Genomic DNA, 25,639 nt, shown 5'->3' on the forward strand with positions numbered 1-25,639 from the left:
GGCGTAGCAATCCGCCTTCTCCAAACGAAAAATGCTACTGTTCTTAGAACTCTGCATGGCTCAGTACAGCACCACATATGAGACAACGATCTCAACTGACGCTAGCATATATACTCTTGGGATGTACTTCTCCAGGAACAGCCGTCCAGTAAATGCGGTACCATGGCTTTTGCACCGCTCTCCCTCACATCTCCGGAATGGTGGTACTGCCGAACAAAAAGGAGCTTTGTCGGCCTGCTGGGTGGTTCCAATGTCCGCGGAATATGTTAGCAGGCTTTATTTTTTTTTTTGTTTGAGACAGACCATCCACCGCTAGTTACATGAAATTGATGCATGGGGTTCCATTGATGTTGATTCACTGAAACCTTGAATAGAGCATTTTCTCTTGAAGCTCATGCGCTTTCAGTACCAAGTACTCTACTTACCAGGGAAGCTGTTGACGATCGCCGATGGGCGTTCGCGCGCACCGCTAGATTCCGCTTCATTCAACCGGATGAATCAAGTAGAGCTCTTTTCCCAGGAGATCGTCCGCTCCGTCCCTGACAACATCGCATCAACACTCGAGCCCGTGCACCAGGCCCGACCCAACGACGGTTTGTGCAGTCTACTACTTCAATATTCCACCAACGGCTGGCCTCGGCAGTCTCACTTGCCTCTCGACGTGAAAAGGTACTGGCAGTACCAAGAGACCTCAGCGTGTGCGAGCCGCTGCTTATGAAGGGTTCCCGCATCGTCGTGCCAACTGCCCTTGGTTGCCGCGCGCTCGAGCTCATTTATGACGGGCATCACGTGGTGCAATGCTTTAGCTCAAGAGTCAGTGTGGTGACCAGACACCAATGATCAGATATAAACATTGGCGTCCAACTGCTCAACATGTGATGAAACCAGGCTTCAGCACTCGGAACCCGCGTTGCCGTCAACCACTCCAACTCTGCGCTGAGAAGAGGTCAGCATCGACCTTTTTCACGCGAACGTTCTTTTGGTCGATTACCTGTCATGCTTCCCGGAAACCATCAGCCTATGTTCGGCCACATCGCATGCAGTCATCAACGCAATCAAGAGCGCTTTCGCACGACATGGCAGGCCAAGGCTGGTGAGCAGCGATAATGGTTTTCAGATTGCTGCGACAGAACTTTCCACCTCTGCAGAGTTACAGCTTCTGATGAGTCCCTAGCAGCCCCCATGGTTCACAGTCGAACGAGGAGGTGTAACGGATAGTGAGGACAGCCAAAGACGACTAATCGGCTTAGCCCCTCCAATACGGAGAAACCTCGGATTTTCACACAACGTGTCTCCATGTTCAGCAGAAGAATTCGCAGGCCGAAAAGACTGGACCTGTCAATAGTCCACTTTCGTAAAAAGCAACTATTCTTCTTTTCTAGCTGCGGAGCTTTTTTTGCCCCTGTTTGGTGATGGGTGGAACTTGAGACTTTCTGAGGCCTCAATTTAACGATTGGGCAACACTAGTTTTCGAACGACTGTGTTGTACTTTTGAAGAGTTGTGTCTTAATTTTTTTCATCTCCAAAGTGTTTGTGTGTAGCGCAAGTGCAGTATTCAGCTAATAAAACAACTTTGCTTCGTCAGCCTTTCTTATTAGTCTGCCTTTCCTCTCGCGCACGCAATTTCAGAGCCATATAGATGCAATAAGATTGCGTATTCATCGAAAGTGATGTAAAGTACAGCAACATTTTCTCTCAAATTTTTCTTTTCTTAGTTTTCTGCTTTCATTTCCTTCATAGTAGTCTGATGGCTTAAATCACCAACTTATGTGGTATAGATTACAATATTTGCAATTGAGATGTGTCTTTCTTTCCGTTTACCCCTCCTTATTCTTCTGAATCGCGTTAATGCGTCTCATTATGTATACAGTGTCATGAAGAATGCAATATTTTGATGTGTAACCTAGTTTCCACTATGTGTTGCCACTACCGATATTAGTGCATTGAATTTAATTGTTATAATTAAAGCGAAGTTTTGTTTTCTTTTACTTGACTCTTTTGCTACAGGACTTCGTAGGAAGCCGGAGCTTTGTCAAGCCGCAGTACTTTGTCGCTAACCCCATATTTCTCAAGCAGAAATAGGAGTTGATTGATTGATTGAATTAGGAACATTTTCATTTCGTTTTATGCAGGGCAAATGCTCCAGATCACTGCCGTTTCTGGTTGTGACGTCATAATAATTTTTTATTTTTTCTGGTATTTGTCTCCTGTGTACGTATACGGCGACGGTGGCAACGAGCTGCCAACAACTGGGTACATGAGCTTCTAAATAAGTAATGCTACCAGTTTACATATAATTTGAGCCAATTAGGAGTAACAAAACTGGGGAGGGTCAAAGCATTTAAGAAAGAGCATTTCATTTCCCCTAACGGAAAACCTGACGAAGGATGAAATATGCGGACTTCTTTTAATCAACACGTGCGCTTCGAATTTGAACGTGATAGCGTTAGAGAGCTCGTGTCGCAGAAATTCCGCCATCGGCGTCGGCACCGTTGGTTGTGAGCGGAAAATCGTCCGTGAGCCAAACAATTCAGCAAGAACCAAATAAAATAAAATATAAAATTTTCGGTCCCATTGAGGATCGAACTCGGGACGTTCGTGAGGCAAGCAGTTGTCTTACAACGCCATGGTGTTACTTGCGGCTGCTTTGGGAAAATACACTACATAAATGATAAGTAGTAAAAGGAGTCTCTTTAACGCACTTTGTTTGACAGGAGTGACAATGAAAACCAGCCTATTCGTCCATTTGTAGGCGCAGCTGGGAGGCCATCAAACTACGACAAAAAAGGCTGGGATAGTGTAGCCATCGACACTAAAAACACACAGAAACTTTCACCTATAAAAATGGACAACTATGTCCATCTAGCGGAAAACATGCCTTTCCAGAAACGTTAATCAAGCAAACAGCAAACGCTAGGCCCCGCCACGGTGGTCTAGTGGCTAAGGAACTCGGCTGCTGACCCGCAGGTCGCGGGATCAAATCCCGGCTGTGGCGGCTGCATTTCCGCTGGAGGCGGTAATGTTGTAGGCCGGTGTGCTCAGATTTGGGTGCACATTAAAGAACCCCAGGTGGTCGAAATGTCCGGAGCCCTCCACTATAGCGTCTCTCATAATCATATGGTGGTTTTGGGACGTTAAACCCCACATAACAATCAATCAATCAGCAAACGCTAGATAATGTGCTGCCACCTGTGAGACATTGTGAGACTCTTTATGCTCCTTCGAGAAAATGCCATTTCAACAAACCACAACACTTGCATACATAGATTTAGCTTTTCATTCTCACGACACCACTAAAGAAGTGAAGTACTGCAGTTGCCATTTAACCGACCATAAGGCAATGCTTGTTGCCGCTGGCCGGAAGAGGTCTGCAGAACAAGTCGAACAAGTGCAAGATAACTAACGCAAGGCGAACGACAGAATGTGACCATTTACGAATAAGCGTCATGCCTACGTGAAGTTCATAATACAGGACCATGTGATTATATCACTGTAGAATATTTTCAGTTGTTATAAAGGCGCTGTTAAATAGATTGAAAACCTTTACCATTACTATATATAGGTACGTCGTGCTTGCGTGCGTGCGCGTTTGTGTGCGTGTGTGGTGTGTAACAAAACATGTTATTAAGTATGCACTTAACGGTTGGAGGGCGCATTAGCTAGGGGCCGGATTTCGCTATCACGTTCAACTCTTAAAGGCGAAGCTTAAGGGTACCCTATTTTTTTTTCAACCACGCAAAGGCGAAATGTCGCATTGCACTACATTCCATGTGAGGATCCGGTGCCATTACGTACAAGGTCGCCGGTCAATGCTTGTGCAGCACGTTGTGTCTAACAGGCACAGAAGCGTTTATAGTCAACGTCTGGCGTTCACCCTGTCTTCCTACGCAGTAAGAGCTGAGGCGGTGGCGACAAAGAACGAACTCTCTCTAGGCGAGGGGAAGTTGTTTCCCTCAAGCAAATCGACCGTCATGGCAGTAGCAAACAGCACCAGCAACAGACGACGATGCACGCCAACAAGCAGAAACCATAAAGTGTTACGTCCCTAAAAGAACACCTCTCCTCATAGATTGCGGTACACTTTGAAAAAGCATGCTGGACATAAACAATGTTGTCATATGCACTTCTTAAACACCTGACAGTTACACAATGAGAATCCACTCGAGTAAAGTTTTATATTGTTGCGAATGTATTTACTACTTTAGAGTAGAAAAGTACTCCAGCAGTCAAGATGGCAGCCGTTGTGTATTTTCGAACAGCCCAAAAACGTCGTCGTCTTCTTCTTCGCACCGCCCGCATAGCTGCATAGCCGCGAACCCGCAACATCGACCTCCGGCGGCGAAAAGCGCCGACCCGGCGCTTGTTAGCAGGTGTTGGACGAGATGTACGGCTTGAGGCGAGCGACGTGGACGATGTCGGAAGATGTGGAAGGTATCGAAGGGTTTAGAGGTGCTATTTCATAGGTAACATCAGTTACCTGCCGTAGCACACGATAAGGTCCGGAATACTTGGGTAGAAGCTTTTCAGCCAGACCAACATGTCGCGACGGAGTCCACAGAAGAACGAGGTCACCTGGACTAAAGTGCACGTCCCGATGGTGGCTGTCATAGCTACGTTTCTGACGGAGCTGCGAGTCCGAAAGGCGCTGGTGGGCAATCTGACGGGCTTTCTCCGCGGTGCTAATAGCGCGGCGAGCATATGCTGTGGACAGGTCGGCAGGGTTGGGTACAAGCGTGTCGAACGGCAATGTCGGGTCTCTTCCATACAAAAGGTAAAAGGGAGAATATCCAGCAGTGTCGTGGCGTGAGCTATTGTAAGCGAAAGTGACAAAGGGTAGCGCAATGTCCCAGTCACGATGATCCGTCGACACGTACATGGCGAGCATGTCAGTGAGTGTGCGATTCAGACGTTCTGTGAGGCCGTTTGTTTGAGGATGGTAGGCCGTCGTAAGCTTGTGCTTGGTTGCACAAGAACGAAGTAGATCGTCAATTACCTTAGATAAAAAGTAGCGACCGCGATCGGTGACCAGTTGACGAGGAGCACCATGATGTAAGATGACGTCTTGAATCAAAAAGTCGGCGACATCTGTAGCGCAGCTGCTTGGAAGAGGTCTCGTAATTGCGAAACGGGTCGAGTAATCTATGGCGACGGCGACCCACCTGTTACCGTCGTTAGAAAGAGGGAAAGGGCCCAGCAGGTCGAGGCCGACACGATAGAAAGGCTCGGCAGGTACGTCGATCGGTTGAAGGAGCCCGGCGGGGTGTACCGCTGGCCTTTTGCGGCGTTGGCACGACTCACAAGACCTAACATAACGTTGTACAGAACGGTAGAGGCCGGGCCAGAAAAAGCGTCGGCGGACACGGTCGTACGTTCTGGCAACACCAAGGTGGCCAGCCGTTGGTACATCATGTAGTTGCTGAAGTACGGTCGAATGCAAATGAGTGGGTATTACGAGTAGTAGTTCGTTTCCTACATGGTGCATGTTGCGGCGGTATAAAATGCCGTCTATGACAACGAACATGCGAAGCGAACTGTCTGTACAGCCTGTGTTCAGGCGGTCGATTAGCTCGCGTAGGGACGCGTCACGCCGTTGCTCACATCCCATGTTGCCGAAAGCAGAGAGCGAGGAAATACAGATGGACGCGTCGTCGGTTACTAGATCTGGAGCGTCAACGGGGTACCGAGAGAGGCAGTCGGCGTCTTGGTGTAAACGGCCAGACTTGTAAACCACTGTGTATGTGAATTCCTGGAGGCGCAGAGCCCAACGAGCAAGGCGCCCCGTTGGATCTTTGAGGGCTGAAAGCCAGCATAGAGCGTGATGGTCAGTGGTAACTGTGAAAGGCCGGCCATATAAATAGGGGCGGAATTTACCAACTGCCCATACAAGCGCCAGGCACTCGCGTTCCGTAATAGAGTAATTGCGTTCGGCAGGAGAAAGGAGCCGGCTGGCATACGCAAGAACTCGATCGTGACCGGATTGACGCTGGGCTAAAACCGCGCCAATACCGTAGCCACTAGCATCAGTGCGGACCTCGGTTGGAGCAGACGGGTCGAAGTGGGCGAGAATCGGTGGCGTGGTCAGAAGTGTTATGAGCTGGGAAAAGGCCGTGCCTTGATCAGGACCCCACTCAAATGGTACATCTTTCTTCAAGAGATCAGTGAGGGGGCGTGCGACCTCTGCGAAGTTTCTGACAAATCGTCGGAAATATGAGCATAGGCCCACAAAACTTCGAACGTCCTTGACACAAGTCGGTACAGGAAAATCCAGGACAGCTCGGACTTTGTCGGGATCGGGGCGGATGCCGGAGGAGTCAACGAGATGCCCTAGAATAGTAACTTGGCGATGCCCAAAATGGCATTTCGAAGAATTAAGTTGGAGCCCAGCCTCTCGAAATACTGAAAGAATTGAGGAAAGGCGCTCGAGGTGAGACTTAAAGGTTGGGGCAAACACAATCACGTCGTCCAGATAACACAGGCAGATAGACCATTTAAAGCTGCGCAAAAGCGTGTCCATCATCCGCTCGAACGTTGCCGGCGCATTGCACAAGCCAAACGGCATTACCTTGAATTGGTAGAGACCGTCAGGCGTTACAAAGGCGGTCTTCTCCCGGTCGAGGTCGTCCACGGCGATCTGCCAGTAACCGGAGCGTAAGTCTATCGAAGAAAAATAGGTTGCGCCATGAAGGCAGTCCAGGGCATCATCAATACGAGGAAGCGGGTAGACATCCCTTTTGGTGACCTTGTTTAAATGCCGATAGTCCACGCAGAAACGCCAGGTATTGTCCTTCTTTTTAACTAGGACTACAGGGGACGCCCACGGACTCGATGAGGGCTCTATGATGCCTTTTGTGAGCATCTTATTCACCTCCTGTTGGATAACTTGGCGCTCTGATGGTGACACTCGATAGGGACGCCTGTGAATTGGAGCTGCATCACCGGTATTAATGCGATGTTTGACTTGCGATGTTTGACCTATGGGCCTACCGTCAAAGTCAAATATGTCCGAATAGCTCGTGAGAAGATCAGTGAGGTCTTTGACCTGAGACGGCAACAGGTCTGAGGCAATCATCTTAGTTACATTGTTGAGCCGTGTAGAGTTGGCTACATCGGTGCTATGCGGGTTCGGCGAGGCGACTGTGGCCAGTTCACGTGACACTGATGAGATCTGGCACTCGTGTGACGGTGAAAGAGTGGCGAGAACAATGTCTTGTGGTAGGATTTGAGGGCTGAGTCCGAAGTTCAGAAGAGGAAGGCACGTCTTGTTCGCTGTGACAGTTAATATGGTGTACGGGGAGGAAACGTTGCGGGCCAGTAAAACACCGGGAGAGGGAAAGACCACGTAATCCCCATCCGGAACACTGGGATATGGTTCAACTGTGACACAAGTTAGGGCTTGGGGTGGGAGGCGAACAAACTCAGCGCACGAAAGCTTGTTCTGTACCATCTTCGACTCTTCGGTGGCCGCAGGCAAGTCAAGTTGCACGACGCCGGCTGAGCAGTCAATTACAGCGGAGTGGTCGGACAAAAAATCGAGTCCAAGGATGACGTCATGTGGACAGTGAGCGAGAACATGGAATAGAACGGACGTCTGGCGGTCGGCGAATCTCACACGCGCGGTGCACATTCCGAGCACAGCCGGGGTCGCTCCACTAGCGACACGTACAAATAGGGACTCTGGCGGCGTAAGGACCTTGTTTAATCGTGCACGGAGGTCAGAGCTCAGAATTGAAATATGTGCGCCGGTGTCAATAAGGGCAGTAACAGGAAGGCCATCCACTTCTACATCAAGCAGGTTTTTGTCCGTAGTCAAGGTCAGCAGAGGGTTTTCAGGTCGGGAGTCCAATGCAGCGTCACCTCCGGGAGCTGCATTGCTCAGTTTTCCGAAGAAGGGCGTCCACTAGGGTGGGGCGACGAATAGCGGCGGTGCTGAGGTGACCTGGAGCGACGGTCATGCGGGGACGGCGAACGGCTGGACCGGCGGACTGGTGTCGCAGGAGTGCCATTGTACGGTCCATCGTCACGAGCGCTGTACTGCAGGGGCCGGTGGTTGTCGTCACGTCGATAGCCAGGAAACGACCGAGGTGGATACGTGCGGAAACGACAGTAGCGGGAGATGTGTCCTACACCATGACAATGAAAACATATAGGCTTGTCGTCCTGTGTCCTCCACTGAGCAGGATCACGATAGCGGCGGAATCTTTCTGGTGCAGGAGAAGGCGCTATGGTACTGACCCGAGGTTCCGTCAACGAACATACAGGCTGCAGCCCAACGTTTGCCAGCTCCTCTCTCACGACCTGTTGGATCAACGAGATCGTTGGTCGATCATCAGATGGGCGGGTCAGAAAAGACGGAGACGCGGCCTCGATTTCTCTACGAACGATGCGAACCACACTCTCGTTGTTATGTGGTTGACTGCATGGCGGCTGAAGGTCCTCGCAAGATGACGTAGCGGCCGTGTTCGGAAGACGCAAGAAATTCTTGGCGACCCGGCGACTCTTCAGCTCTTCGAATCGGCGGCACTCTTTGATGATGTCATCAATGGTGGAACAGTCTTTGGAAACCAGTATGTTAAAAGCATCATCTGCAATGCCTTTAAGTAAATGGCTTACTTTGTCTTCCTCGGACATGTTGGGGTCGGCACGATGGCAAAGGGCGAGAACGTCAAGGATGTAGGTGACATATGATTCGGTCGTAGTTTGTGCCCGACCAGAGAGTTCTTTAGAAGCGGCCCGCTGGCGTCCGACGGCCTTACCAAACAGGTCACGAAGCTTCTGTTTGCAAGTATCCCAGCTGGTTATGTCCGCTTCATGAGCCTCGAACCACGCGCCAGCTGTTCCGCAGAGATAGAAGCCAACGTTGGCGAGCATCATCGTAGGGTCCCACCGGTACACTGCTGCAAACCGCTCGAACTTCGGAATCCAGTCGTCAACGTCAACATGGTCGGTGCCGCAGAAGTTGCCAGGGTCGCGCGGTTGCGTCAATACGACCGGCTGTACAGGCTGCGCCGGAGTCGCGGCTGAAACAGGAGCGGCAGAATTGGTTTCTGTTGCCATGGTCGGGCAGTCGAGAACACGTCCGCTTCGAAGTTCCGTCTTGCGTCGTACCCAGCGCCACCACCAAAATGTTGCGAATGTATTTACTACTTTAGAGTAGAAAAGTACTCCAGCAGTCAAGATGGCAGCCGTTGTGTATTTTCGAACAGCCCAAAAACGTCGTCGTCTTCTTCTTCGCACCGCCCGCATAGCTGCATAGCCGCGAACCCGCAACATTACCATTTTCTAAAAGTTTGTTCATGGCCCTCAGAGAAATAAAAAAAAATATTTTAAATGCGAAGGATTTCTTAGCGAACTTCAGTGACTTTGATCGTATCTATCTATCTATCTATCTATCTATCTATCTATCTATCTATCTATCTATCTATCTATCTATCTATCTATCTATCTATCTATCCGCCTACGATTTTTAGCTCTCCAGGCCATTTGGATAATGGCATCGATACCAAACTTGTTATGACACAACATGACTGTATGACGCGCATATCTCACAAGTCATAACATGAAAATCATGACATGGATGTCACGAATGTCATGATTTACATTTCATGGTCTTTCTGCTGTTGTGGTGGTTTCGTTCACATGACATGTTGCAAAACTGATATGGTCTGACATGATTGCATGCTGAACACAAGCGACAGACCCTAACAAGAAAATCATGACATGCCTGTCATGTAACAACATGACTGCATGCCATGCTCATGATGTGCTCACAGCCGTTCCGCTGGCGTCACACATACCAAATTCGGTATTACGGTACGCGAATGAATGACGAAGGTATGTGACTGGTGTAAACATGATAATTATGATATGCGTGTCATGTAACATAACTACATGTTATGCCCATGATGCGCTCACGGCCGTTTCGCTAGCTTCACATGTACCAAATTCGGTATTACGTGATGCGAACGGACGACATAGATAAATGACGCATCCAAGAATGATAACCATGACATGCATGTCATGTAACAACTTGACTACATGCCACACTCATGATGCGCGCGCGGTCGTTTTGTCAGCTTTATATATGCCAAATTTGGTATTACGGGACGTCAATGGATGACAAGGGGATGTGACTGGTGCAAACATGATAGTCATAACATGCATGTCATGCGAGAGCGTGAATACATGCCACGGTCAAGGTGCCAATACACTTGAACGTGACCCGGCGTGCGTACGCACCAGCATTGCCACGCCAGGCGCCGCTTCACCATATACTCGCAGGCGCGTGCCGCGCTGCGTTGCTTTGACGCATGCGTGTTTCAGCGCATGCGGCGTCCCTTCGTCACGAAAAGAGGCAGACGCAGTGTTGTCTGGGTAACGCATCTGCGCGAAATGCAGCATGTGGCATTTCACACCGGTTGCCGTAGGGCCGCGCTGACGGACGCTGGTAGCGCCGATCGCGCCTGGCGTCAGGCTATAGAGTGCTCGCCTTTTGCTGACGTAGCGTCGCTGTGCCCAGCGTGCGCGCGCGTCATCATTACATTGGAGTATATTCGGCCTTTCAAGGTGCACTCGCAGCCGTTTCGCTGGCTCCCCATATACCAAATTTGGTATTAAATCATGTCAATAGATCACGAAGGTATTTGTCTGGTGCAAACATTATAATCATGACACGCGTGCCATGTAAGAACATGACAACATACCGCGTTCATAGCGCGCTCGCGGCCGTTTGCTAACACCACATATACTAAATTTGGTATCACGTGAAGTGAATAGATGGCGAAGGTAAACGACACATCCAAACATGATAATCATGACACGAAAGTCGTGTACGGCATAATTTACCGCCACCTCGTAACCTTGGGGTGATTTTACAATGACATATCAAAATTCCTCATTTGTGCTTCGCATATCTGACTCCCACTGTACGTGGGATATGCCATTTTTCTCTTTTGTTTTTTAAGCGACCATCTTTCCCGCCACAGCAACCAGAGTTTCGTAAAATTAAACTAGAGGGAACTAAAGCGCTAGTGTCTATGGCCGCTGCAACGCACGGTGCTTCAGCAGGCATGAAAACGATGGATAGTGCATGGATTTGCCTAATACTCATATCTTCAACTCCGTTTGGCTTCGCTTCGATTGGAACCACTTTGTGACGATACGGCAATCAGCAATCAGCTTTGCCGCCTTGACCAATTCAAATTGGGTGACACAGTTTTTAGAGGGTCAGTCTTTTGTTCGAAACAAAACCAAAACACGGCAATAAATGAATCCACAAGTGTGTCCGGAGCCCGCAAGCTAAAGACTATACCGATCATTACCATGGCGGCTAAACGATCGCACCACAAGCGTCCACTCCAGTTAATTTCAGGAAAGTCTATGACAAAAACAAGCCAACGTGGAACACTTGCCAACGCCAAATAAACGGCCTTCCCCCCTCGGTGTTCAACGGTGTACTGATCTTAGCGTTTCCCAGCGCCCAGAAAGGTTCCCTTCGTTGGTTGAGCCGATCATATCTCGGTCTCCTCTTGAATGGTTACTCTCTTACTTTCGCCCCATACTGTATTCGATACCGCTACTTGCAAGACTGGTCACCTGTCGGGAGATCTTCTCCACAAAAGTTGAATCCGAGGAGAGTTTATGTGCTCCTCTCCTGGGTATCGCACACCACGTTCCCGCCACTGCACCACGCCAGGAGCAGGAGATACGTCATGTCTGTGTTCACTCCTTTCATATGCGTAGCATACGTCAAATTGCTTCCCATACCTCACACAGGTTCACCCATATTTGATGAAGTGTGACAGCCTGAGTCCGCCAAAAGCGCAATAAACGAGCTCCGCAGCTTTGATACGCTGCGCCGCCAGTGCCCTTGGGTTGAAATCATGCACACTAAGCCAGATTCGGGCTTTTCGCGTACGCTGCCACACTTCCGTTTCTCAAACACATAAGACTTCTATTCGTTGTTAGCCTACATACACCCATGCAGAACACGCGAAGTTTATTCATGAGTCCAACAGTGTCTAACACCAACGCGAACATGGTTTATAAAAATAACGGGTCGTATTCAGCTCTGGTGTGCGCCCGTTACACCAGCTCTACAATTCAAGACTACCTATAGTCAAAAGCGCTAAATAAACGCGGCAAGTGGTGTGGCAACTGACTTAATACTGTTAGCAGCAGACACAGTGTCATCCGCGGAAAAAGTAGAGCATCTTTTTTTTTGCAATATGAAAATTACGTTCGAGCTACGCGAACGTGCAGCAATGTACGCATGTTGTACGTAGGCCACCTATTCGTCCTTACGAAGTGTTCTGGTACTGTTTTCCATGCGGGGCAATCTTCAATTTTGTTTGTTTATCTCCACATGAGCCTGAACAAGACCAGCCTTCCTGTTTTCATAACAGCTAATGAAAAAAATTAGGGGGCCAGGATGATTGTTAATTTCGTGTGTTCATCTTCATTTGAGCCTCAACAAGCCCAGCTTTCTTGTTTTCATACCAACTAATAAAAAAATAATGGAACTATTGAGGTTTTCCTTTAAAAGCTCAACGCGAAAGCGGTATTCTCGTGCGTACTACAAATATTTGCTTGCAATGCACTCAATACGGGGCCTTAAGGGTGCAGCAGCGTGTGTGCCTTATGACATTGTGACAGTCTCATGTTCTGGCGCCCGATGGCAATGCACGCTTGCACCACGCTTTATTGCGGCAATATTTCATGCTGTATTGTGAAGCATGTATACACGACGGGAGTGTTTGTAAAGCACGAAAGTTACTCTCACTGCATTTCCAAGCATAGGAAGTTATTTTCAGTGTATTCACAAGCGGAGGCGTTCGATTTCCACTTATAACCACATTTGTTATTATTTTATTTTCCTCTTTTTCGATTTTTCGGTCATACAAAGATGGCAATTTTTCGCTCACAACCAACGACGCCAACGCCGAAATTTCAGCAAAACGAGCTCTTTAGCGCTCTCACGTTAAAAAGCCATGGTTTCTTCTTCAAAAGGCAGTCGCATAGTGAACGCCAAAGGGGCTCTGGCGTGTTATCACTATTCTCTGAAATGTAGCTGTGATGAGTGTTAGTAATAATTTTTGGAGCACTACATCCCAATACCATGGAAGGTATGGTCATTTAAGCGTGGTAGTTGCAGTATGGACTGAAACTCATGGACGGTTAGATGACATCATAAACTAAATGATGGGATGACTGACATTGTGGCTCCATTAGTGAAGCACTCAACTCGTTACTCGAAGGTTGCTGATTCGGTCCCTGCCAGTGGTAAGCAATCTTTTCGTCCAGATTTGTTTCTCCGCATTAACATTGCAATTAATCCTAATGACATCCCCCATGCTTTCATTGGCATTGTTGTCTGTCGGTTCTCGGTGTTATTGTGTTTGATAAAAAACCAACCCTTTGAATCCCGCCTATTTACTTGATTCATAGCTACGGTCTTGTTCTGGTACTCTTGATGTCCTCCGGCTGTATTCGAAAAATTATTGGTCAGCTGCCAGCTCGTATTAAGATCACGTGCTACATGACGCCAACAGCCGTAAGGAGTTTCGCCCACTCACCAGCATCGCTACTTGCTGCATTGACTGACTATACTAGGTTTAACTGTCCATACATGTATACCCCAAAAGTCACCGAGGTGAATGCAACCATAGCAGGTTATTTGGTAGGACGTTCGACGCGCTATAAGAAGGTCGCTTGGTCGGTTCCTGTCGACGGCAAGTTATCTTTTCATTCACTTCTCTTCTTTCCCAATTACACCACAAACACTACTAATAATCTCGCCTATACACTTACCTTGGCACCATTGTATAGGATCTAACAGAGGTGGGCCAATCTCCGAGGCAGCGGAAAACTAGGTGAGGTGCAGAATTCGTCCAACACCTGCGACCCTGAGGGAAGTGCAAATGCATGTTGGGTGCACAACGCTTTCTGAAAGTCCCAGAACGATTAGCTGATCGAAGATGTAGGAAAAGAAGATTGCTTTCAGATTTATGTCATCGTTTACGTGTGCGCATAAATGAGCCTGAGAGTTTTGTTTTTATGGTATGTTCGCATTAAGGTATATACTTTATTATACCTGGCAGCAGCAAGCACAGGACCGAGTCGGCTGGCGTAACATGGGAGAGGCGTTTGTTCTGCAGTGAACGTGGTCAGGCTGATGATGATGATGGTGATGATGATGATGATGATGAGCTTTGCTACGCCACCAATCTGGAATGCTGAAGTGTAGCAAGGGAGGGGATGAATCCGAGGGAAGATGAGTGTTGATAGCCCCCCCCCCTTGGAAACGTCCCCCTTTTTCTGGCGTACAAACGCTCGCATGAACATTAATATAGCATATTTCAACGCCCGCACCCCTTTAAAAGTTCTGCGCAAGCCCCTGCTGTGACGTAGTTGATGCGTTTCAAGTCACTACAGCTGCGAGCGTTTTTTTCACTAAAATATGTGAAGTTAGGTTAATTTACGGAAGATAAAACCCACCTGTCATGCAAAGGCTCCTTTTGTTTCAGGTTAATAGGGCGCCACGAGGGTATCACAAAGATAAATTTAAAGCAGTGCTTTCGTAGTTGTGCAGCCAGAACCACAAAAATGTTTCCCACCGTTTGTATTTACGTTCTCGTCAGCCTGGTAGCTGGATTAGTGGCAGCCCTAATGCAACTTGTGTGGCCCATGCTGAGGCGCGCATTCCGGAGCGACTTGCCTCCAGGACCCCGAGGCTTCCCATTCTTAGGTTACCTGCCTTTTATGCTGAAGGGTGGCCACTGGGAAGTGGACGCACTCAGGAAGAAATACGGCAACATATTCGGGTGAGTTTTCCCTTACATAGGCGAATGATATGAGCGAAGCAATCTTAGCACATTGCACGTTATTGTTCGTATGCCCAAGCGAGAAACACCAGGTGAATACACGTGAACTTTTTCAGGTTTAAAGGAACCACATACCATCATAATGTGACATCTTAGCTTGGACGACATTTTTAGACCCGAGGAATATTAAGCAGCAGAAGGGGACAGAAGGGCACGGCTAATGGAAGAAGTGCATCACAAATGCTGACGATATTATCAATGCAACTTACTTGGTATCGGCACAAAACTCAAATTGGCCAAATATTTTCATCTAATTTTGCCAAATGAATATTGCATATATGAATAATAATTGGATGATACATAATACATGGTTAATACTTCATTGAAATACGTATTACAAAAATGAACATCTCGGACAGCAGTCACGTCTGGTAGGTTCAGCTAGCACAGGCCGTGAGGGCATGGTTACCTTACAACGAGTGGCCATGCAACTACAGCAGCCAGTATTTGAGAAAAACCAGGACGCTATCGTGGCCGTTCATTGCATCTGTACCACTTTACTTGGCAAATGATGGCTGCTCTCCACAAATCATAAAAAGTGTGCCCCCTAAACTTCGATGGGACTGCGTGCCACGAAAAAAAACATTAGAAGTACCTCAGTGTTTGAAACATGGTACAACAGGGACAGTGCACGTGACGCCTATTTTGCCAGGTGGTCAGCCCAGAAACTGCGACGCAGAGCTCATCAACTGGGAATGAAGCGAGAGCGTTTCTTGCAGGCTTCCTTAAAAACAGCCTTCCATAATTTCTGGGAGCGCAAAATGATGTGATCGTGGTACCGTTTCAGGCGCTGAGAATGCCGCATACTTGCTTGTTAAAGGTTCCCTGCAACACTTTTGGAGCGTCGTGAGAAAATTCTACCAATTGGTAGTAGGGGCTCTCGAAAACACGCGAGCCAAATATTATAGCGCAGCATGCGGCATGAATTTCACAATGAATTATCGAAGTCAGCTAAAAATTGCGTTCGCTTCTTTCGACAAATGACGAAAAATCACACGTAGCAAACCCACCTATCAGCCATTGGCTAATTTGAATAAGGCGCGCTCACTCAATACAGAGATCGCCGTGGGAGGCCACTTGTCCACGCATGCGCGCGCGATCGCACTCAAAAAGTCGCGTATTCGAAGAAAAAAATGAAAAAAAATGGCCCTGAATCTGCATGTTACGCTGCGTAGAGAGAGAGAGTGAGAATTTATTAGAAGGCAGAGAGGTCGGCCTGAGCTAGTTCGCTCTAGCCTGCTACTCTACACAGGGGATAAGAGAAAGGGAAACGAAAGAGGGATGAAGGGAGATGATGGGGACAAGAAGAGGTGGTGCGTATGTACAGTAGCCACTTAGCATAGTACCCTACAGTCTAGTTTCTAGTCCAGTGCTTTTTATAAAGTCTAGAACAGCCTTTGTAACAGTTTTTGACACTGTTTGGTCGTTCATTGGTGACAATATGTGGCTTTCACTTAATGGTGTTCGTCCAATGCTTGCCAACGTTGCAGTTAGCATTTTTCTTTGCGCTACGTATAATGCACAGTCACAAAATATGTGAGCTATTGTTTCGCGCACTTGGCAGCGTTCACAATTCCGGCTGTCCGCACGGCCGATTAGTTGGGTGTAGTGGCGAGTGAAGGTGACGTCCAGGCGAATTCGGTGCAGTATATTAGCATGTCTTCGGCTGGTTTTATCTGGAAGACAAAAAGTCATACCGGGGTTTGTTTCCCGCAGACGCTTGTTCCGGTGATCTGGTAGCGACCAGTAAGTGGCAGCGCATTCGCGCATGAGTGATCTCAACAATGTGTTGACGTCACTTGGCGAGTACGGTACTTTGACGTACATAGGAGCGTTGTATATTGCCGCTCTTGCTTCGCTATCGGCTGTTTCGTTGCCAACCAGGCCGCAGTGTCCAGGAATCCATTGGAGTGTAATCAAGTGACCGCTCCTGTGTGTTAGGTCAAATGCTTGGACGATTCCTAACGCAAACTCGAAAAATTGGCCTCTTCTTGAGCAAGAATGGATAGCTTGAAGCGCTGATTTTGAATCAGACAGAATCGTCCATTTACGCGGCGCTTCGTGGTTCACAAATTTTAAGGCTTCTTGTATAGCACCAAGTTCTGCAGCTGTCGAAGATGACCTATGATCTAATTTGTACTGTCGGGAAATACTGAGTTGAGGGATCACGAAGGCTGCAGCTGAGGCGGATGAAGTTACGGATCCATCGGTGTAAATGTGCACACAGTCGCTGTATCGGTCATCTAAATGTGCCAAGGTGAGTTGCTTGAGGGCAATATAAGAAACACGCGACTTATACGAAAATCCACGTATGTGAAGGCACACCAGCGGTTTAGTCAATGTTCATGGAGGCACTGCAGGGATTACGGCTGGTGCAAAGCCTGAAGAGTCATGTGTCTATGCGTATCGAGGCATCGCGAATAGGTACAGCCTGGTCGGTTCACCGGTAGCGAAGACAACGGGTGCTGTGCATGTCGGGTCAGCAGACGAAGGTGCACTCGAAGTGGCTCACAGGACGTGTAAACCTGTATAGGGTAGGTGCGGGACTCCTCTATAGGGCCAGAGGTGGACGTGCACCGTGGCAGGCCAAGGCATGTTCTCAGTGCTCGTGCCTGAAGGCTCTCTAAAGTACGAAGGCACGTTGCCTGCATGCTGGAAAGCACAGGTGAGCTGTACCTTATATAGCCCACAAACAATGCCTTGTATAACTGCAGAAAACTTTTCTCCGAAGGGCCCCATCTCAGTCCTGCTGTAACACGAAGAACATACACAAAACTGATTAGTTTGTTTCGCAGCACAGTCACATGTTTTGACCAGGACAGGTTGCGATCAATGACGACCCCTAAATAGCGGTGGTGCTTGACCACGGGAATCACTGCTTCGTGAGCAAAGATTGGGTACCGCGACATTGATTTCTTCGTTAATGCCAATGTAGCACATTTTGCAATGGAAAGTTCCAGGCCCTGACGACGTAAGTACTTAGATGTTATTGATGTGCCTTGTTGTAGCCTTGCTCGCAGTTGTGGTCGCGTTGCTCCAGATGCCCATATGCATATGTCGTCCGCATACGCACTGATTCTGACAACTTCGGGAAGCTCAGCTTCAAGGCCAATGAGTGCTATATTAAAAAGCATGGGGCTCAGGACGGCGCCTTGCGGAACTCCACGGCTTACGAGGTGCCTGGCCGTGTCACCGTCGGATGTCGACATAAAAATGGTACGTCCTCTGAGATAGCTCCCTATCCATGCGTGTAGTCGGCCACCAACGCCGATGTCTTCAAGTGCGTCAAGAATGGCCTCATGGTAGACGCTATCGTACGCGCCCTTTATACCTAAGAAAATGGCCCATACCAATCTCCGACGTTGTCTATCCTTTTCAACAGAAGAAACTAGATCTACAACACCGTCTATAGATGATCGACCTCTACGGAAGCCACTTATAAAACCTGGTAAGCCGACATTATTCTCCAGCAGCCATTCCAATCTTGCTAGCACCATGCGTTCCATCACCTTACCGCTGCAACTGGCTAGGGCAATGGGTCTATAAGAAGACAACTCGTGTGAACACTTGCCTGGTTTCAATAAGGCCACTATGCGGCTGCACTTCCAACTCTCTGAGACTGTCGCTGTTTCCCACGTAGAGTTGTAGAATGACAACAGAGCCTGCCTTGCTTCCTGGCTGAGGTGATATAGAGCCGAATAAGTAATTCCGTCAGGCCCTGGTGCGGACGACCGTCGGGACGCAGAAATCGCAGCGTCGAGTTCGTGCATTGTGAATGGCAAGTCGAGGCGATCGTCGCTGGATGGTGGTGAGGCTAAACACGAAGGTGATATCTATTAGGAGGACATACCTACGAGAAAGTGGCAGTAATCTTTTGCAACCTCTACTTCAGATCGATTTTGCTTTAGAGCCAAAGATCGGAAAGGGAACAACTGTTGAGTGGGCGTCTGAAGGCTTCGGACAGTTTGCCATATTCGAGACAGGGGTTTTCTGGGATCAAGAGAGCTACAAAATACCCTCCACCGTTGCCTATCGAGCTTATCCAGGTGTCGCAATACATGTCGTTGTGCTTGGCGTGCTGTAGATAGGTCAGATGGTGATTTCGTCCTCCTGTATTTTCTCTCTGCCCGGCGACGGATCCCACGAAGGTATTCATATTGTGCGTCAAGTTGTGATCTTGGTAGCGACACATTCACAAGTTTCGTATGCGTTGTTAAGGCTGATGCAATTAGGCCTTCTATTTCAGATATAGATTGAATGTTCCCGCACTGAGCATTTACAGAAGCTTGGAATCCTAGCCAGTCTACGCTCTTCACAGGCAGGGGAGTCGAACGACGGAATCCATTTAGCTGTATATATGTAGGGAGATGGTCACTTCCATGTGTTTCAACGTCTACAAACCAACAGGTGGTAGGCAAGAGACTTCTGCTCACAAAGCATACGTCTAGACAGCTTTACGATTCACTACGGAGGTAAGTAGGTGAGCCATCGTTAATGGACATCAGGCCCTGATTGAGCACAAAATCGGCAATGTCCCTACCACGGGTGTTCATTGAGGCAGAACCCCACATGGGATGATGTGCATTAAAATCCCCAACTAATACATGTGGTCCAGGGCAAGCTTGGAGCACAGACAAGAGATGGGAACAGTCCACGTGGCTTCTAGAAGGAATGTATCCACCAATGATTGATATTGAACGTCGCTTGTGCTTTATAGATAGGCAAATATAGTCGTTAGAAGCATGAGGAGTCACGGCATGTCTCACGTACGTTAAATCTTGACGTACACATATAATTACTTTGCTCGCATTTCGATCATCACGTGACCACAAAGTGACGTATCCGGAAATACGAAACGACGACATCATATTCGGCTCACATATTACAACCAACGGAAATTTGTATTTAAACATCCATTGTCGAAAGTCAGACAATTCGCTTCGCAAACCTCGTGCGTTCCACTGCATTATATCAGAGGTGCGCACACGTTCATCGAAGGCATTCGCCATATTATTTATGGAAGGGTTAGCAGTAGCGGTTCCAGCACGTTGAGGATCTGAACTGCTGTTTTCGCTCCTGGTGTGTGTAGGTCGTTCAGAATCGCACGAATAGATTTTAGTAGATGCTTCAGCATAGTTTGGCTCTTCTCAGTGTCTTGCCTATCATTTTCCGCCCTCTTTGAAGTTGCAGCCCATGATGTGGGCTTTTTTATTGCTCCGGTCGGTAGCGAAGGCCACTCAGTATCTGAAGCATCGGCGTGCAACGCGGGCGTTGGTCCACTTTCTGCATCCCTGGGACGTGGTGCGTACAACATGGGTGTAGTGGCCTGATAATGCGCACGTGTATGTTCATCTGTTGCTGATGGTGATGCATCACTCCTATGTCCACTATGCTTTCGCTGGTGCCTACGTTTTGGACGACGTCTGTGTCGGCGGATGGACGTGACAGCCTCTCTGTGTGTCGAGTTGTCTCTGACCATCTTCCGCAGGACGCAAATTTCTTCTTTAATCTTCGGGCACTCCTTTGACGTTGCTTCATGTGCACCAGAGCAGTTTGGGCATTTCAATAGAACAGCAGTATCGCAGTTTTCCACCTTATGACACCCGCCGCACCGCTGGCAAGTTGTCTCACTTTTGCACACTGCGCTGACGTGTCCCAACTTGCAGCACTTGTGACACTGCAAAGGCCGTGGCACATAAGGGCGCACGGGATGTCTCACGTATCCAACCTTCACGCTAGGGGGCAGAGTCTCAGAATCAAATACTAGTTTGATGCAGCGAGACTGCCCGAAGCGGCGTATGGTCACGATTCTGACTGTCGACGTCACAAGATTCTGCAGGTCAGCGTCTGTGATGTCAGCGTCGACGTCATTTATCACGCCAGTCGTTGTTTCTTTCCCGTGAGCGATAAACGCGCGAACTGAAATACTTCCGAGCTGCGTGACGGCCTTCAGTTTGTCAAGAATGGTTTTGTTTGACACATCAACTGGCAATTTGTTTTTCCTGCTATTTATGCGAATTTCATTCACTTGAGCAGGTGCTACTCGCTCGAAATAATTAGTCAATGACTGCCTGTTTAGTGAGTTCAGGTTGTCTGATGTAGACATGGGTACATACGAGATGGTGAAACATCGCTTGCCTTTGTCTAGCGCCGGTTGTGGCTCCGCCGTTGATGACGTCCTGCGAAGCTTCCTTTTCAACCGGTGGGTATGGAAGGTCCTGAAGTCGGCTTCCGATTCCATCTCTTCCACTGATGAGTTCTCGGTAGAATCATCACAAGGAGCAGATGCGCCAACGCGGTCACCCACATTCGGTCCATCCTTATGCAAACGGCTAGGGCCCGCTGTCTCGTTGGATGGATGGTCCCCCATCCCGGGGGGTGACGTCTTCCGTTCAGCTTGTTCAGAGAAAGTCAGGAGTTCTCGCAGTTTAAGAAAAAACCATAGTACACTGCGTACGTCTTCCGTTCCGCTTATTCAGAGAAAGTCAGGAATTCTCACAGTTTAAGAAAAAACAATAGTACACTGCGTATGTCGTCGAAAGACGATAGTCTTGCGTCTGGAGAAAGTGAACAAAACGTTTATTTGATGTTCTGCGCAAGAAAATTGGTGAACGGCATTCTGGAGGCGCAGCGTTAGTGCCTCGAGCGTGTAGCGGAGACGAACGTGCGCATCGAGGCACGTTAGACACGAGCGCCATCTGGCAGTTTGAAAACGAAGGAAGGCATGCGTGCCCATGGAGAAAAATATGCGCACTTTTCTCGGAGGTGATAAGGTGTAGAACGCAAAACGACGGGCAGGTGCCACCACCGTGTCGTCTTGGCAAAGCGTTGAAAGCATATACCTTTTTGAGCATCGCGTTGCAGTGTCAGAGCAGCGTGTTAAGCACTACGGTCATTAGAATTACTTATGTGTGCCTTCTCTAGTATAAAAGCACACATACAAAACATCTACGTGTTGTTATGGTGCCTCAGATATGCGCAATGATTGCTTTTCAATTGACAATCGCACAAGTATGAACGCTGAACCTTGAGCAATATTGGTGGGCGCTGCGGATGGGGTTGGTCACCTAATGCCGATTGAGGAATCAGTAAGGGCGGACAAACAGACAAATGCGCAGACAGACAGACAGACAGACAGACAGACAGACAGACGGACAGACAGACAGACAGACCAAACTTTTTCCGTCGAAGGTCCCCAATAAAGACTATCGTCTTTAAAAGTGCTCAAGGTCACAAGGTGAGCATGACTTTTATCGTTTGCCCCCCCCCCCCCCCTCTCTCCCTGCTTAGCTTCCAGCGCTTTCGTCGGGACGAGAAAAGAGAGAATGCGATTGCAGCGTATGACAAATCTTTGTAACTACGCTCGTACAAGACATATTCCTGAAATCTTCATGGCGTTGAATTCGTGAGAGTCAGCTCTTCCAATGAATTCATTCCATGGTTAATTGAAGAAGTGTTTCAGGGCCCCTTTAGGTTCCGCTGCCCAGTTTCACCAAAATATATGCATTGTATTCTTTTTCCAAGTATAAATATTGCTGGTAAATATAACGCTAGGAAATATACAGTGAGACTGAAAACAAGCGAGAACTCCGCGAAGCGAAGCAAATTTTCACCGTCACGAATAGAAGCGCTGCCGCGCCACCTGACAGGTGTTGCATTGCCTATCTCAAACCAGCAATATATGTCTTGGGGCCACTTTTGTCTCATAAGCAATGCTGGCCTGTGGCAGGACATGGACGTTTCAAACTTTGCCGCTGAGCTGCTCAAAACAACGGCACAGGTTCGGACGAGGGAGGCAATACAATGGAGCTAAAGTTAAAAACACTGCCCGGAAACTTATGCTTTGGTGCATGCAGGTTAAGCCTTGCCGCGGTGGTCTAGTGGCTAAGGTACTCGGCTGCTGACCCACAGGGCGCGGGTTCGAATCCCGGCTGCGGCGGCTGCATTTCCGATGGAGGCGGAAATGTTGTAGGCCCGTGTGCTCTGATTTGCGTGCACGTTAAAGAACCCCAGGTGGTCTAAATTTCCGGAGCCCTCCACTACGGCGTCTCTCATAATCATAGAGTGGTTTTGGGACGTTAAACCCCACATACCATACCATGCAGGTTAAGAAAATGCAGATGCGAAAATAAATACACCTGCATCCATATCAGCGTGACTCACAATAACACCATATTTTTAGCGCGAGATTTCCCCTGCGTCTTCTCTAGGCCCGAATAAACTTTTCGTCACCATGCTTCTGGGAAGTAAAGCTACAGAAATTTAATTGAATCTCAACATCACAGGGGCCGATAAGGCATAATTTTGAAAAGGCATAATTTGTATTTGTAGTTAATCGGTACCACATGAAGAAAGAACATCGTATGCGTATTATAGGGCACAGGAGGCCGGGAAAACCACTTCTTAGTACACGTTAAGTCTCAGTCCGTGACATTGTTTAGATAAAACTTGTGAAATATACATATACAATTGGAACATATATACTCAGTGAGTATGTGGTACTATAAGTCTGTGTGATTAATTTCATTTTCACTGGACATTTGAAAGCCTGCTCATCCTTCATCTCAAAACGCATTCTGTTTACTGAGTGTTTTTAAGCCCTCCTAAACCACTTTGGGCATGAGTATTTATATATGATTTCAAGTATATTTGTCAATGAATGTTAACACACGAACGACATGTGGTGTATGCTTGTGATATATCAGTAACATTTTTTAAATATCTTCAGCCCAAAATTTTCCGCTACTTACATCCTTCATACTTGAGCCACGGGTACGCCGGCACTCGTCGAGGAATCTAATAAAAGATAGCGCTTTGTCGCCTGGCGAATTATTTGATTGATATGTGGGGTTTAAGGTTCCAAAACCACCTTATGATTATGAGAGACCCCGTAGTGGAGGGCTTCAGAAATTTCTACCACCTGGGTTTCTTTAACGTGCACCCAAATCTGAGTACACGGGCCTACAACATTTCCGCCTCTATCGGAAATGCAGCTGCCGCAGCCGGGATTAGAACCCGCGACTTGCGGGTCAGCAGCCGAGTACCTTAGCCACTAGACCACCGCGGCGGGGCCCTGGTGAAATATTGTTTGGGTTGAACTTTCTTCTCTATTCGTGAAGGATAGAGAAAAAAGTGAACCAATACCATACAAAACCATGTTCATCTACACAACTGAAGCGGAGGTGGGCGACGCCTTTCTCGCGACGTCGCTTCTGGCAATTGGCAGAGAGAAGTCCAATTCTAAGCATACGAAGTGGTTAATCGCAATCAATTCAGAAGTATTTTTTGACACGTTGGAGACATTACCTCTGAGGAACTCATGAACTCATTGCACTGCCGCAAATTCATACTCCTGGAGGTACGCCCACTTGGCGACAAAGACGCTGCTATTGTTACATTTATAACAATTTATGACAATAGACCTATTGACAATGCAAGACAAGTGCTAGTGTTTCTGACCCGGCCAAACTTGTTTAAACTACGTATCCAGAAACACTGCTTGACTTGAACTTGACTTGCGACTGACTTCAACACAACACAAACACGTTTCGAACGCGCAGTCTTCAGGCGGTGCCAAGACAGCACAAACAGATGCATTTCAAGTGCGCTGAATTGAAGACGGTTTCAAGTCAAGTTCAATTCAAAAAGCGTTTATAAATGCGGGGGTAGGTTTGTTTTACGATACCTCATCCAACAATAGCAAAATGGGCGTTAGCAGCTGCCAGAATATTACTTGTTTCATGCGCACGTCACTAGCAATGTAGTATCGGACCCATTTTTGTCATATAAACTGTAGACTATATATAAACAAAAGGCGCTACACTGAATCCCACTGAACACATCTTCAGTAACATCATAGAAACACAAGATATTCTTACCATTGGCTGTCATTGCTGATCTCTATAATGCCTTCAGTTTCACCGAGGACATACTTAGTAAACCGGAAGAGTGAGCACAGCTAATCTAAGGACATTCTGAGTAAAATTGGGGACACGCTTAGGCTACCTCATATGCAAATATTCTAAAAATACGCTAAATATTTTATAAGAGCTCACGACATCACATTATGTAGACAGTTATAATAAAATCGTGAACGAAAAACTATTGCTTTATTCTTGCTTTATATTCTAACGCTTTGCGAATATTCGAACTCATAACATGTGCGCTGAAGCTGTCGCATTTATGCAGGCTCCACCTTGGATCAAGCTATGTCGTGTTCGTTTGTGACAGGGATTCCGTGAAGGAAGCTTTGTCACGCAATGAACTTTTATTAAGGCCTGTGGAGTTCCCACTCTGCTCTAATCCAGATAAAAGTGAGTACTCACTTAGCATACTTTTAGATACAAATGATAATTTTGTAGTTCTCATGAGTACTAATCACTATTTCACCTAAATATAGGAAAGGTAGGCTTGTTCACATATTTATGGATTTGTTTTTAGTTACCCATCACTTGATGATGATAATATTGCTGTTGAACTAGACGAAGTACCACAAAAAATACACACATTGTGGTCATTCTATGACATCAGAATGACATTGCGTGATGAAGTTACGTACAACTTAGATGCGTTGCCAGATATTAGATGAAACTACCCCAGGAAAGACACACGAAGAATGATGACTTTGTCTAGTTCCTCGAAGCACAATCAGGCCACGCATGGTTTCACCACGTAACGTTAATCTGACGTGAGTGGTTTCCAGAATTTGTGACATCCTGGAAACTTCATAATCGTGTCACCAAGGCACAGGGTAACATTAT

The 25,639-nt window shown here is 47.6% G+C and overlaps 1 protein-coding gene across 1 annotated transcript in view; it reads left to right on the forward strand.

Moving 5' to 3' along the window:
• The first annotated feature begins 493 nt into the window (after positions 1–493).
• Positions 494–25,639, forward strand: part of LOC119165566 (cytochrome P450 2J6) — a 40,171-nt gene continuing 15,025 nt past the window's right edge. The window contains exon 1 of the mRNA XM_037417702.2: positions 494–593. Coding sequence (XP_037273599.2) covers positions 494–593 — 100 coding nt within the window. The remainder of the gene's footprint in view (positions 594–25,639) is intronic.

The sequence above is a fragment of the Rhipicephalus microplus genome, chromosome 9, assembly GCF_043290135.1.
Source record: "Rhipicephalus microplus isolate Deutch F79 chromosome 9, USDA_Rmic, whole genome shotgun sequence".
Classification (NCBI taxonomy): domain Eukaryota; kingdom Metazoa; phylum Arthropoda; class Arachnida; order Ixodida; family Ixodidae; genus Rhipicephalus; species Rhipicephalus microplus.